General features: G+C 38.2%; 7 protein-coding genes across 7 annotated transcripts; 1 reads left to right on the forward strand and 6 right to left on the reverse strand.

The window, feature by feature from the left end:
- Positions 1-604: 604 nt before the first annotated feature.
- Positions 605-1945, reverse strand: LEO1 (Paf1-complex subunit LEO1; the record flags this gene model as incomplete). The annotated part of the gene is made up of 1 exon (XM_448664.1): positions 605-1945. The coding sequence occupies one exon, from the start codon at positions 1943-1945 to the stop codon at positions 605-607; it is 1341 nt and encodes a 446-aa protein (XP_448664.1).
- A 500-nt stretch (positions 1946-2445) lies between these two features.
- UBP2 (ubiquitin-specific protease UBP2) lies at positions 2446-6249 on the reverse strand (the record flags this gene model as incomplete). Its single annotated transcript, XM_448665.1, has 1 exon — positions 2446-6249. The coding sequence occupies one exon, from the start codon at positions 6247-6249 to the stop codon at positions 2446-2448; it is 3804 nt and encodes a 1267-aa protein (XP_448665.1).
- Positions 6250-6803: 554 nt separating this feature from the next.
- CAT5 (putative monooxygenase CAT5) lies at positions 6804-7502 on the reverse strand (the record flags this gene model as incomplete). Its single annotated transcript, XM_448666.1, has 1 exon — positions 6804-7502. One exon carries the CDS (start codon positions 7500-7502, stop codon positions 6804-6806), a length of 699 nt encoding a protein of 232 aa, XP_448666.1.
- Positions 7503-7869: 367 nt separating this feature from the next.
- On the reverse strand, positions 7870-8616 carry IAH1 (isoamyl acetate-hydrolyzing esterase; the record flags this gene model as incomplete). The annotated part of the gene is made up of 1 exon (XM_448667.1): positions 7870-8616. The coding sequence occupies one exon, from the start codon at positions 8614-8616 to the stop codon at positions 7870-7872; it is 747 nt and encodes a 248-aa protein (XP_448667.1).
- Positions 8617-9054: 438 nt separating this feature from the next.
- RGA1 (GTPase-activating protein RGA1) lies at positions 9055-11808 on the forward strand (the record flags this gene model as incomplete). Its single annotated transcript, XM_448668.1, has 1 exon — positions 9055-11808. The coding sequence occupies one exon, from the start codon at positions 9055-9057 to the stop codon at positions 11806-11808; it is 2754 nt and encodes a 917-aa protein (XP_448668.1).
- A 113-nt stretch (positions 11809-11921) lies between these two features.
- Positions 11922-13634, reverse strand: ADE2 (phosphoribosylaminoimidazole carboxylase ADE2; the record flags this gene model as incomplete). Its single annotated transcript, XM_448669.1, has 1 exon — positions 11922-13634. One exon carries the CDS (start codon positions 13632-13634, stop codon positions 11922-11924), a length of 1713 nt encoding a protein of 570 aa, XP_448669.1.
- Positions 13635-14285: 651 nt separating this feature from the next.
- On the reverse strand, positions 14286-15191 carry ORT1 (Ort1p; the record flags this gene model as incomplete). The annotated part of the gene is made up of 1 exon (XM_448670.1): positions 14286-15191. One exon carries the CDS (start codon positions 15189-15191, stop codon positions 14286-14288), a length of 906 nt encoding a protein of 301 aa, XP_448670.1.
- Between the last annotated feature and the right edge of the window lie 91 nt (positions 15192-15282).

Here is a 15282-nt window from a genome sequence, read left to right on the forward strand (position 1 = left end):
TTCTAGCTTTTTTCTAATTGATGAAGCCAGATATGTTTGATTCTTATCCAATGATTATCTGTGTCTATCTTAAACTGTTGTGATTAGGTTGACCCTCGGGTACAATCTTGGAGAAGGGAGCACAATATTACCTTGGAGTTTTGTTTGTTGGTTTTTTGACAAATGGAAACTCTCAATACCGTTGGCGTTCCTCAGTTATGGTTATGGTATTGGTACTAGGGCTATGTAATTCAAATCGTTGCTGAAATTTAAGATACAATTTGAATCATACAATGGAGATACCGTTTACGTCAAGCCCATCACTTTACTAATACCGGTCGCTGCTGTTTTCGATGTCAAAATTTCAGCTTCACTTTAAATTTTTCAACTTTTCATTTCTTTTTTTCCCAAATTTCGCTCTTCGCGTTCTTGAACTGAATACTATGCTGAATTTTAAGACCGTTATGCAATGCAATACAGTGAATAGAGACACTTCAGCTTATGTAGTCATGGTTTCGAAAGCAAAAATGCTGAGCTATAATACAGATGGTGTTAAATAGATTAATAGGCCAAAGTTTTTTGGTATGTATATGTACATATGTGAGATATTTTGACAGTATTTGTTTCAGTCATCCTCTTCGCTACTGATAATGGCTGTTTTTCTTCTCTTGTTGTCGTCTTCTTCATCGTCATCCTCAGTGAAAGCATGTTCTCCTTGTCTTTTGGCGTTTCTTAATCTATCAGCGTCGAGATCGTCATCTTCTTCTTCCTCTTCCTCTTCTTCACCATCGTCTATGAAGTCCTCTTCATCTTCATCGTCCACTAAGAAACCATCATCCTCGTATTCGTTTTGCCTACTAGACCTCGAAGGAGTGTTGCCCCTCTTGAACTCACCGGTCTCTGCGAAGCCATTTTCGGCATTTTCACGAGTTTCGATCTCTTTCTGTTGTCTCTTCCTTCTCTCTCTTATTATTTGACCTTGGAGTTTTTCAAGCTCTTTCTTTTCTATCTCTGGATCCTGCTTGATAATATAGGAACCAGGACCCAGATTTTGTCTTGCGTTCCTCCTGCTAACAGCTTTACTTAGTTTTTGATGTATCTTCGAGTTGGTGGAGGTAGGTATAAACATCATAGTCTTGGTTATTTCACCACCATCATAGCATTGCATTAGTTCCTGTTGATCGTGAGAAACAGTCAAGAAAGTATTGTCTGTGTCATTAACTATGATATCCGTGTATTCGTCGCCTAATTTAAGCGAGAACGAACCGTCTGACCATTGAACAATTTGTGCATTAGACTCCTTGAAAACGTGTTGCTCAGCATCACGAGAGTATCTCCATCTAATTGTGTTCTCATCAATTAATCTATCACCTAATTGGTCCTCCTTTGAGGCAGACTTGCTTAGTCTTTCATCAACGGTGGCTTCAAAAGTTTGAGGATCGAATGGTACAGGATCTATTGTTAAGAAGGCTGGAACTTTAGCATAAAATATTTCATCGTGTTCATTGTTTGTCGTCCTGGTCTTGTAAGGGATAATATGTCTAATCAAGTCGACGTTTGATTCCTTAAACGTATGTGGCTCATCATCGTCTGAATAATTTACTGCATCCTCACCATAAAACTTTCTTGTGTACATCTCCTGCTCCTTAGCTTCATCGTCATAGTCTTCCATGTCATAATCCTCACGTTCTCGACTGCGTCTGGTGATGCCTTCCTCATCATCGTCTTCTTCATCATCGCTAATTCCAGTAGTACCATTCCTGCCTCTGCCAGTGGTAATCTCTTCCTCATCCTCATCATCCTCATCATCACCAAAAAGATCATCCATCTCTTCTTCTTTCTCTGGCATGGTTTCCTCTTGGTCTTTTCCATCCTCAACAGAATCCTCTGCCTCCTCTTTTGGCGGCTCCTCTGGAGCCAATTCAACTTGCTCTTCAGACATATTATGTTTCTCTTCTTCAGACATATTATATATTACTTGGTTTTTCCCTCTTGAGCTCTATTTGCTAATATTTCAGGCAACTCTGTCTCTCCGTACTGATATTCAAAACTGGATAACAAATAAACTAATACAAATACCAATTGGTTGGTAAAGAAAACAAAGAGCTTTGAGTGAAATTTATCTGATGTATTATCTCTAGAGATAAAATAATGTCGACTACAAAAGAGGCAAGACTAATAGAGTCTTGATAGTTCTCTGCTTTTAACATTGTCTAAGTTTCTTAATTTTTTTTTCAGCGAAGTGAAGCCCAAACTTTGTCATGAAAAACAAGAAAATCCTAATTATGATAGCAGTACATTCCAATATAGATTAAAAATAGTCATTTGAGTTCAGTTACTTATAGAGAATAGTATGTTCAATTGGGTTGTCTTGTATCTACAAACAGGTTGTATATAGTATATGTGGGTTTAGTTTTGTCAAGTATTCAGATCTATGCTTGTTCTTAAGTTCAGCGTTGTTCACTTTCAATTCTTCTCTATCATTCTTTTCAATGGCTCGATATCCTTCTCATGTCCCTTTTTCACAAACACAATAAAATATGGGGTTGCAGTATTGCCCTCAGTGAAATTCATGACTTCTTCTTCTGGTACTTCGGTAACTGTTTCGTCGTTGTACTTTCTCCAGATAGAGTTGACGAAATCTTTGATGTACACCCAGTAATGCCCATAGCTAGCCTCACCTCTATGGATGAATACCGCAAATAAAGTATATCCATGCTCTGTAAAATCATCGAACTGGTGGTTAATCTTCTCTTCTAGGTTGGTGATTTTAACATATAAATCAGACAGTTCATCGGCAACTTTACTTGCCGATTCCTCTAATTTTGTAGCCAGAAGATCAGGATCACTGATGCTGATATTTGTATTTTGCAAAACTTCTGATCTCAGGAAGTTTGCCGTCTCTTTGTAAGCATCTCTACGACTTAGTCCAAGTTCATTTCGAGATAGTAGTTCTTTTTGTCTTTCCTTGAAAGAGCGTAACTGTCTCTTAAGTTCCGCCGTTTCTTCTCTCTTTTGCAACAGTTTCACATCATCGGTGTCCGCGTATCTATCCAAATAAATGTCACTCTCAAAAGGAAGAGGTTCTATAGACTTATAGGGCATGAATCTTTCCCTATCGTAGTACACTCTTTGAATCTGAATCTGTAAAATAGTTGGAAACTTCTTGATCGCCAACTCTCTTTTAACCTCGCCATATTCCTCCATTGTCAAATACTCCTCTTTAAAGTAAAGATCCAACGCATCGTATACATCCTTGGGATGGTCAGCAATATTAACTAGTAGGGAGACAAACCGTTCTACTTTGGTTCTGGTAACAGAATCGGCCTTCAATGGCTTAATGTGCTGATTAGTTTCACCGAAAAATAATTCCTTAATCAAGTCATTCTGTTCATGATCCTCAGAAAGAGAAGTTGGAGATGAACTACTCTCAAGTTGAAATAAGACATTTCCAATACATTCGGTTACGTCTTGTTGGCGCCCCAATTCAAGAGCATTTTCTAGTTGTTCAGGATCTATTTTAGCTACTTTTATTGCTGTGTCTTCTATTTCCATATTACCTTCATTCTCTTTATCAGTGTCAAGCATTTCAATATCATGGTTGTTAGATACCAGATCATTAGATTCAATATTGTTAGTAGAGTTAATCTCTTCATTATTACGTTCCTCTTGTTCTATATCCATATTATGATCAATATTTTCACCTGTACTTGGCATTGGTTGGCTATCTGTAGTAGAATTTGATCCTTCTATATTTGAGATCGGGGATTTTGTTTTTGCATTCTCAAACTCAACATCGATACTGCTAGGTGCAAAAGCTAAATATGCTAGCTCTCTTTTAGGTGTGACACAACGTTGAGATGAAAATATCATGTCGTTGTAAAGATCTCTTAATTGATATAGAAACTGCACAGATCTTTCAATTTCATTCTTACCAACCTGTCTTCCACCTATCCGTCTCTTTGATATAATACTATCAGGGTTGGAACTCAAGTCGGCAATGGTTTTCTGGTATTGAACAATATATTCTCTTAAAGGTGATATCGCAAAATAAAATTGAAGAAGGGAGTTTAGGTAGCATGTATTACCAATATTATTAATACCAGTTGGCCAGTTTTCTGCAGGTAATGAATTAGGATTTATATTACCTGTCTCTAAAAAGTTCAGTAGCAGATTGGAGTTTCTTTCTAGAGCAATTTTTGTTAAAGCGGCCCTATATTTCAAGAGCTGATCTGGTTCTTCTAGTAAAGTGTTTTTCCACTTTTGCTGAAACACATGCAATAGGTTAGGCTCTGTGATGTTTTCATTGATTTGTAATATTTCAAACGACTGATGGTATCCAAGTGATTGTGCACCATAATATCTTTGGAATTCAGGACATTGATCAAAGAGGAAATTAAATAACATCAAACTTCTTCTACTGTACGCAATAGTATATAGTGCCCTATCACAATCTATCTTAAGACCAGGTGCATCATTGATTTTAATTGTGTAAGCGGTTTGTATAATGTCCTCATCAACGGATTCATCAATTTCGAGCAGATCATATGCTTTCTGTATAATTCGATATGGCTCATAATCAACATAAAACTTCAAGTAATCAGATGTGAAGTACTTTGCAAGAAGTCGCAGTGCATTCTTAAGATCGCTGATTCTGTTGTTGTCCGGATTCTCTTTCCATTCATGTTTGTAAACTGATAGTAAGAGATTTTCATCAAGAGATTCTAAAGTAACCTTTGTATAGTCAATACCAAAAACAGCTAGTGAATTCTGTAGAGCTTCTTGACCTATAACGTCTTGCTTACCACAGTAGGATAGTAGTTGGTATGACCCCTTCCTATTTGCAACAACAGATAACGAATCAAAGTATATTCCAATATTAGGCTCATCCAACGTAATTAGTCGTTCATAGTTTTGTATGATGTCTCTTTCAGCATAGTGTAAGCAAACAGAAAGATTAGTAAAATTGGAATCGATATCAAAGGGAGAGTAGTAGACGCGTTTTTGGGCCTCTTGTAAATGATATCCTTTATGTTCATTAACATTTAAAAGTTCAATATTTCTCGATTTAAAATCACCCAATAACTGTAACCAAGAAAATAAACTAAACTCTGGTTGAATTGTTCTCAAAATTCTATATTTTTTACTGAATTCAGCAGTAGAAGTTATATTCTGAGGTAAACTTGAAATAATGATATTACCATATGCAATTAGCTCCAAACATTTTCGAGTGAAGGTGTCTCTAAGCTTCTGAATATTAGGGTCACCTAAGTAGTTCACTAAGTCTGGTGCCATGTATTCTCCCCCAGGAATGTTCTCATTGGTATATGTAAACCCAAAGTGAGTTACCAGTGCAGAGGGATTCATGTTAGATATAAGTAAAGGGTGTTCGGCTTCAATAGACTTTTGAGGGGCATCGTCTGATTTGCGTTTCAAAGGTCCTTTGAATAACTTGAAAAGTGTGTTGATACTGTCTAGCTGAGTTGGTGATTCCTCCTTAGCCAGTTGTGGAAATTTTTCTTTGGCTTGGGCAAACCTATTTTTTATTTGAACTGAAGAAACGCTTAGGTCTTTATCTTCTGGATCAAATTCAGGTTTGTAGATCTCAATTAACACTATTTTATTCGTGTCATCTGTGGCATATAAAGCACTATCCAATAGTTTACTGTCAGTTGGATCATATGACGGGAAATCTACTCTATCATAGTCGTGTAGCTGGTCTAATTTATAGTATCTAGAAACACCAACCAGTTTTTTGGAGTTTTCCAATATCGATCTAACTTTCACGCTTATTTTTACATGATAAATTGGAATTTCAGTGACTTCACTAATCTGTTTCTTTTCAGCTTTCTCTAAATAGTCTGTACCTATCAATATACCCATGATGACAAAGATCTTGTTATGTTCTGGACAGCTCTTGGAGGGATATTCGTATTTGGTTTGTATAATTACTTGATCTTGAAAGAATCCCACAGCTGACCCCTTTATATGCGGCCTCTGTTTCGAATATTCTAAAGTATTCGAGTTCAAGATACTTTTATTGTCACCACTGGTCAAAAAGCCAACTGAACATAGTATATCATCAAGTAATCGATCTGAAGTTTTTAATGGTAAGTGTGTTCCTATATTGGGGTACAATAGTTGACGCCCATCATCTTCAATATTAGTAACATCAGCACTGGGAATTGGTTCACCTTGTAAGTCTGCTTCAGGAGGATCCCCTCCAAAGTGAACCCCCATACCTGTTACAGCATCATCGTTCATTCTCATCTAAGTATTGAATCTTTTATCCTTTAATGTTTGGCAACAGGATTTCTTCAGTACAAGGAATTTCAAGGCAATTGAAGAGAGTGTATTTCCTTAAGAGTTAATGTACCTATATTCACTCTAGTAATCAGCTCGATAACAATTCTGGGCAATCTTTGTCCAAGACCAAATGATTATAAAAACTTATTCAATAAGGGACAATGCTTCTGATAGGAGTAGCTTGTTCGCAAATCGTATTCACACTAAAAATATAGCACTCTAAAATGAACTGATAATCACAAGCTATAATATTCCATTTAGATACTCGAAGAAATGTACCACAGCTGGGATAACTATCCCTCTTTGCCTCCATTCAATTTGATCATTATGCTGGGAGAGAGATCAGGGCGACGCCTCTGTGTGCGAAGTGATCTGTTAGCTTGAAAGGGCAATAGCAGCAACCTATGGTCAATAAGTACAGCCAAAAGAATGGTATTGAATAGAATGGTTACTTAAAAGTTTCTATTTATTCAATTCTTAATTATAAAAGATCAAAGTAATACATATATAAAGTCTCATTAAATTCTCTCAGCACCCCAGATGGCCACTCTGCAGATACCCTTAATGGATTCTGTCAGTAAATAGTATGGGACTGCAAGGTGAGAGTCGTGTTCGATGGCGGTATTCAAATGTTCTAGTTCGTCGTCTCTGAACTGCTTAATGTTAGCTATTAAGGACTTAACTTCTTCGGTTTGGCCAACGCCTGAGTTATCGCTCTTGTCTAGGTTGTACTGGTTATTTAAACAACGTAGCTGTTCATTGTAGTGGCCACCAATTACGGTTTCGACAGCCTCTGTACATGCCATTGCAGCTCTTGGTGAGATTAGAGCAGTACCAGCCCCCATTGCGAAGGCACCCACTTTCCAGAAGGGGGTCAGCAATGATGGTCTGACTCTGTTCTTTATCTGTAGGTTGTTAAATGTGTTATGGTGGTGAATCTCTTGTTCCCACATATGTTTTAGTACTGGCTTTAAATGTGGATACTTGTTAGCCAGGATAAAATACTGGCCGGCGTAGATATAGTTGGCACCCAATTCACCTGCTTGGTCGACACGGATAACACGGCTTAGATATGCACGTTGAGCCTCCGATAAATTCTCATATTTTACTTCCTTGGTACTCTTGGTCTTGCTACTACTTTGTTCTGTGGCCTTCAAGCTCGACAATACCGAGAATGAACGCTTCGAAGACTTAGTCACTGTATTTCTGATCATCATCCTTGGTGATTCCTATTCTTATCAATTGCTATGATAGAGTGTGAACAATCTTACCAAAGGTTGCCAAGTTAAGCATCTATAATACAACAAGAAAAAAACAATTGAATCATAATTCACTGCATAATGAAAGGAGTCCTGAGTAAGCACCTATCTTTGCATTTATTTTTTTTTCCCAAACTTCAGTGATAGTTATCGTTCCAGCCTATCTTTCGTTGTTCCTCCCATTGTCTCTTAGAGTGTGATCCTTGAAGTGAAGTGAGTGATAAAAAGAGTCTCCATGACAAAGGTGATTCCTCCACCAAGAAAAAACGTCAAATAAACGAGCCAACTGTTAAAGTGAGAAATATGACATGACATATGATCGTGACTAGTATTTATTTAGTGCGGCTATGACAGATGTAGGATCCTCTGTTACATCCCTCCAATAAGGCAGATGCCATGGCAAGTTCTCCGGGGCTAACTCGGGAAGATTCTCTCTAATTGTTTTCATCAAAGCGAGGAAGAATACACGGTAGCCTTCGGAGGAGAAGTGGATACCATCAGTTAGTAGTGAGCTGACGTCGTGTTTCCCAAACTCAGTGTACAGATCCACCACGGGGATGCCTTCTTGCTCCCCAATCTTCAATAATTGGTCTCTGTATTCCTTGTATAAAGCATCAGATCTGACATAACCAACTTTGGCATCCTCCGCAAAATGATGGGACCATTGCTGTTTGTCTACACGGGCTGGTGTAACCAGCACAGTCTTGATCTTGGCAGCCTTCATCTTACCAACCATCTTAACAATATTTTGGCAATACTCCTCCAGTGGTACCCGCTGTGGTCCGTCGCTAACGGAGTCGTTAGATCCAAAGAATATAACACTCAGCGCAACCTCATTTTGACCTTGTAACTCCGCATCCAGCACAGCATCCAGCACCGGTAGACACCACCTGGTATTGTAACCAGAGAAACCTCTTGTCACAACGTCCAGCTTCCTATTGTACACCGCTCCTAAGCCAGACCCAAGACTAAAACCATCGATCCTACCAGCTTCCTCCACGCTCTCGCAACGCCCACAACTGAACTGCGTAATCGAGTCCCCGAACAATAGCAACTTTTTGACTTGTAACATTGTAACTCTTACACTATAACTCTACTTATTCTACTGTATCTACCGTTATTTACAGCTCCAGTCTATTTATAGCCTCTACACGTCTCATAATTCACTTTCAATTTGATCTGCGAAGAGCTTTTTTTGTCTTGCAGGTCCCTTTTTCAACACAATTTTGAACAAAAACTCTTCAATCTTAGAAGCTCAACCAACTGCATTTGTAACCAGAAGTACACGAAACAAAGCGTTACTATTATAGACCAGTGGATCTCATTAGGTTTAGTCGTTGGTGTGAAGTGGATTCTTAGTTTAATATATTTTTTCACTGGCTTTTCCCCCCTGGTTATTGGTTATCTTCGCGCTGAAAACTGTTGTGAATCAAGAACGATACTGGGCTGTTGGTGAGTTGTTGCTTGTGGCTAGGATTGGGAGTATAGTTACCAGGGCCGTTTTATCGAGATGTCGGTAAGTGTGGACAGTGTGATCAGCGGGGATTCTAAGGAACTCCCCGTTTGCGTCAAGTGCAAAGAGCCCATCACCACTGGGCATGCCTATGAGTTGGGTTACGACAGGTGGCATATAGAGTGTTTTGCGTGTCATAAGTGTGATAGGTTGCTGACGTGCGACAGCGATTTCTTGGTGCTGGGAACCGGGGCTCTTATATGTTTTGATTGTTCAGACTCTTGTAAAAGTTGTGGCAAAAAGATTGATGATCTGGCTATTATACTGTCGTCTTCCAACGAGGCGTACTGTTCTGACTGTTTTAAATGCTGTAAATGTCATGAAAATATACAGGACCTTCGATATGCCAAGACCAAAAAGGGACTATTCTGTCTTCATTGCCATGAGAAACTGCTTGCGAAAAGGAGGACCTACGATGAAAAGAAGCGTAAATTACTAGAGAAGAAGAATTTGCCAAAGATACCAAAGATAACTGACGATGATGTAGAGAGTCCATCTTTAAACCCTATTATGAAGTCAAGACAAACAGATGATGATATGAAAAAAAGCTCTAGCTCATTAGAAATTCCAAAAAGATCAGTCAATAGGCCCAGATCAGCAATTAGAGATGCTCAGATAATGAAGGAAAATGGGTTAGTTAAATCTACGTCGGACTCAATTATTACTCATTACTTGGATGTTGACGAAACAAAGGAGAACGAGAGTAAAGATGTTATTGACAAGTCAAGCTCCAGGAAAAACAGTGCTGTATCAGAGAAGCAATTATTATCTCCTAATAGACCTGCACATCTACGTAAAAGCTCGTTATCTGCTCCAGCAGAAGAATTTTATACAGCAACAGAGTTCCAATCACCTCTTAGAAATAATATTATCAGATCACCGCTTCGCGATCAATCTCAGAAGTCACCTTTCAGAGGTAGTAAGACAGATATATTACTTAAGTCTCCTAAATCACATCGTCGAGGTATGGTTCTGGATACCGATGATGAAAATAGCCCTGAATCTTTCAATATATTAGATTGTTTCGATCCTTCGGATGGAAGCAGTTTAATGGCACCACCTATTGTGGGGAGTTCTAATCATACATCTTTAGGTAATTCAGAAAGTCCCAGAACTTTCCCAACTAGCTTGACCAAAGAACTAAGCAATGACAAGCTGAGGAACGACAAATCGGCTGTTATGGAAGGTATTGTCAACGGCGAACTGGATACATCTTCTATTCATTCATTTGAAGGCGAGCAGGACAATTTGAAAAATGAGGACGATAAGGGTCACTCCCAGGATAACGTTCTTTCGAAAGGAAGAATAGGTGAACTGAATTTGAACTCATCACGTCTTGGAAATTCTGATTCTGATTCCTTATATGAGGGTAGCAAGCAATATAACTCAAGCTCTGAAATTTTAAAACAGAATGGGAGTCTTTCGAAGCCACCTCTAAATCACGACCGTGACTATAATGATTCTGACTACTTTTATGAGAAGGAAATAAAGAGAGAAATTATGCGGTCTGAAATGCATCTGAGAAAACTAAGACATGAAGTTGATGTATATCGGAACAAAAAGAAGAAATACCAGAAAGAAATTGATGAAATGAAGCTTGCTCGAAAAGAGTTGAAATTAAGTCTCGATAATCTTCAACAGGAATGGAATCAGTTAAGAGCTCAAATAGACGAGAGTATTATAGATCACAATGATGAAGATTTGTCTATGATTAGTGAGGCTAGAGGAAAAGGAACTCAACCTGAATTAGCTGAAGTTGCTAGTGTAGCAAGAACATCGAATTCGAAGCCCAGGTTCTGGAAACTGTTTTCTTCTTCCAAAGAAACTGTTATCCCTCCATTGATATCACAACCTATGCAATTTCCGATGCAAGCTGTTAACTATGGTATAAATTCCACTTCTGCAATGTTCTCGCTTGGCTCCAACTCGGACGATAATCCACTAAAACTGGATATTTCACATCCAGTACTAAAAAATGTTAATGAATTTGATGATTTGAAGCTGATATCTCTTCAAAACACTAATGATCAATCAATGGCAAACAGATCAAGCTCACCAATCACATCAGATGGCTCTAAATTATATGGTTCTTCTTTAGCTGCCAGAGCTCAATTTGAAGGTAACTCAATTCCTTTTATAATTAGAGCATGTATTAGTTTTATTGAGTCTTCAGATGAATTTTTGACTAGCGAAGGAATATACAGAAAATCCGGATCTCAGTTAAGAATAGAAGAGCTGGAAAAAAAGTTTGCTGATTATCCAGTAAACAAAGATTCTGTTGAAGCACCTCCGCCACGATTCTTAGAGGATCAAGATATACACACAGTTACAGGTGTTTTAAAGCGGTATCTCAGAAAACTTCCTAATCCCGTGCTTACATATCAAGTATATGAACCCCTCATATCACTTGTTAGGGATGAAAATCTGATTGAAGCACTACCATTGATTAACAGCAAAATGACCACCGAATCAAAGAGCTCAGAGAGGTACTTTTTTATGGTTGAGACTATTAGAAAAATATTGCTCAATATACCTGAAAGTCATTTTGATGTTCTGAGGCTATTATCAAAGCATGTATGTAAGGTAAGCTCCTACAGCAGCATTAATTTGATGACTATCAGAAATTTGGCGTTGATATTTGCGCCTAATTTACTACGTGATTACACTGGAATGAAGGAGATTGAAGACATGAGAGAAAAGGACTATTTGATGACATTTCTCTTTACATATCACGAAGAAATTTTGCATTAAATATATTATAGCATATTATGTAAACAGCAATAGACATTTAAAAACATATGAAGTTAAGATACATAAATCTTCTGAATTTCAAGCAAAGACTAACTGGTTTTATAGATGGTGCTCTATTTGGACTCTAGGTACTTTTCATATCCAATGCTTTCGAGTTTGGCTGCTTTCTGAAGTACTTCCTCTTCCTGTTTGTTCAAAAATTCCTCCATTTTCTTAACATAGTCATAATTATGTATTCCTAACATCCTAACAGCCAGAATACCTGCGTTAGTGCTGTTATTTATGGCTACTGTGGCTACTGGTACACCTCTTGGCATTTGAACAATAGAATGTAGTGAGTCTACACCATCTAAAGTAGAGCCCTTGACAGGTACTCCAATAACTGGTACAGGTGTCATAGCTGCTACCATACCTGGAAGATGTGCTGCTCCACCCGCACCTGCAATGATAACTTTAATACCACGGGATACTGCTTCTGAAGCATATTTATTCATTCTGTAAGGAGTTCTGTGTGCTGAGACTATAGTGACCTCAAATGGGACCTCGAATTGCTCCAACATTTTACAAGCTGCTGACATTACGGGTAAATCAGAATCGGATCCCATTATAACACCAACTAAAGGTTTTCTTACTTCCTCCGCATTTAAAATTTCCATAACTGAATGCTTAATTGGGTCGGTTTTTAGACCCATAATAAACTGTAATCTCTTGTCACATTCCTTCATACTCGAACATACAATATTGATATGACCGACCTTTCTGTTAGGCTTGGACTCTTTGCCGTATAGGTATACAGATGCGCCAGGCGTATTCAAGGCCCTCTCACATATTTGAAGTTCCTTGTCTTTAGTTTCAGGATCTCCTAATAGGTTTAGCATTATAGCATTTGTAGAGTTAGTACTTAAGGAAGTAAAGTTCTTGGGCATGGGTAAATCTAATATGGCTCTCAAGTGTGCTTCAAATTGAGATACAACACAAGCATTAATGGTGTAATGACCTGAGTTATGAGGTCTGGGTGCAATTTCATTCAAGACGATAGAGTCATCATCCAACAAAAACATTTCTACACCAAATATACCACAACCTGGGAATGACTTGATTGCATTTTCCGCCATTAATTTGGCCTTGTGTTGTACTGAGTCTGGTACACGAGCCGGAACATAGCACAAGTGGCACACATTGTTTTTGTGAATTGTTTCAACAATAGGGTATGAATATACTCTTCCATCCAATGATCTGATAATCATTACAGATAATTCCTTCTTAAAGGAAGCCCATTTTTCAGCGTATAGTGGTCTGTTCGCCAAAAATTCAAGTCCTTTCTCAATGTCTTCTTCAGATTTAACAACAAAGTTGCCTCTTCCATCGTAGGCTAATGTTCTTGATTTCAAGACAAATGGGTAACCCAATGAGGATCCTGTTTTAATTAAGGATTCCTTCGAATTTTCAACAGTGATGCTCGGTACTACGGGAATTCTATTCTTAACTAAATGTTGTTTTTGCACATACTTATCCTGGATCAAACCAATGGTTTCAGGCGTAGGGTAGATTTCCAATTTGGGGAATTGTTTTTGGACTTCCTTCAATGCATTAACATCCACATGCTCGATTTCAACTGTCATAACATCACACTTGGCAGCCAAGGCCTCGATATCCTCCTTATTTGCAAATGATCCATCGACATGATCAGATGCATTCGTAATTTGCTTCGCAGGTGAATTTGGTGCGTCAAGTATCAAAGTCTTGATATTCAAGCGGTTTGCAGCCTCGACAATCATACGGCCCAACTGGCCTCCACCCAAAATACCGACAGTTCTAGAGTCCATTATTATTCGTAAGCAAAATAAACCTGTATCGTTGGTAACAAATGAATCTGATAGAAACTGATGACAGTAGCTTCACACAAGTAATATTATCAAACCGTTTTAGTGGTTTTTGAAAGGGTCTGATCTCTCAATTGGAACTTGACACACAGTTTGTAATTACAAAGAGGAGTGGCAGAAAAGTATCTTTCAGTTTTGCCAATGTACTTATATAAACTTCAGGCCTGACAAATACTTTATTAATGAATAGTTTGATTGAATCATAAGTTCCCTAATAAATTAGCAGCAAGAGTCAAAACTCGATGAGATGAAGTCATGGTTGTATATAGTGATGTTAGTTCTTCAAGTTATAGCACTTCTTGTAGTGGCATTATCTACAGTGCTGTATTTCACGGCTATGCAGATCTGTAAATATAAGTTTTGGAATATAAGAAGTGGCAACTTTCGTTATTCTTTATGTTCTGAATATTTTGTTATTCTAATTGGTTTAACATCACAATACTACTACTTTGCGGTATATCAAGAAAAGTATAAAAAAGAGACAAATGGGCAATTGAATTATAATTATAATGCGTGGATATAAATTAACTAAATAAATATGGAAACAGAAATGTTATTATATTATGCTAAGAATATCATTGCTGTCTATGCATCTTAAAGTTTTGATAAAGTTTCGTAAACGTAGAACACTGTAGCATTGGCTGGTATAGCTCTGATGAGGGTAATGCCTAGACCTCTATAAAATCCTCTCAGACCTTTCTCTACAAAGATCTTTTTGATCGCTGTTTTCAAGCCCAGGTGTTCTGTTTGCATCATCGATTTCACGGTGTCCGCTGGGAAGATGCTTGCATTGAATGCAAGGCCCGCTGATGCACCACTTGCCAACAGTTCCCAAGTCTTGTTATCATTCGGAAGGCTAGGATCCTCAATATTATGTCTACTCTTAAGGTATTTTTTCATGAGCTCATAAGTGGCAAACCACGCCACACCACCAAAACTTTCTCTAATGAATGTACCCGACTGGCCCTGCCAAAGCCCTATGAACCCTCTATTCTTGATAACAGCTTGAATTGTCGGTATTATCCTAGTGTGTCTCTCCGTTACTGTATTACCGCCTGCAACTCCTAAGGGCAGCGATTGCAAGTTTGACACTTGTAGTTTACACTTGATCAGTTCCACAGGTGTCAGCACAAAACTGGCACACGAACCAGCAAATGCACCTGAAATTAAAATATTAGTTAGATCAGAAACATTTGTATAGTGCTGTAAAAACTTTGAGCATTGATTATATGACAGAAATAGCGCAGCATTCTCTATGGCAGCCCCAGCAAGTGGCGACGCTATACCTTGGAAGAACCCTTTTATTATGCCTTCGTTTTTGTACGTATAGGTTATGCATGACCACGTATCTGGAAATACATGTCTCCCTTGCGTCTGTAACCTAACCTTGACTGTATCAAACGGATACTCTATAACTTTACCCAGAGCACCCGCTATTGAACCATACAGTATATCACGAAACGCAGCTGCAAGCCACTGTGTTTCTTCAGCACCAGACATGGACCACTAGTGCAGTAATAAATAACAAATAAAAGCCACCTAAATCACAGATTCAAAAAGGATTGCCGATGGTCACTAATTGGCTTAGCTA

Source organism: Nakaseomyces glabratus, chromosome K (genome assembly GCF_010111755.1).
Source record: "Nakaseomyces glabratus chromosome K, complete sequence".
Classification (NCBI taxonomy): domain Eukaryota; kingdom Fungi; phylum Ascomycota; class Saccharomycetes; order Saccharomycetales; family Saccharomycetaceae; genus Nakaseomyces; species Nakaseomyces glabratus.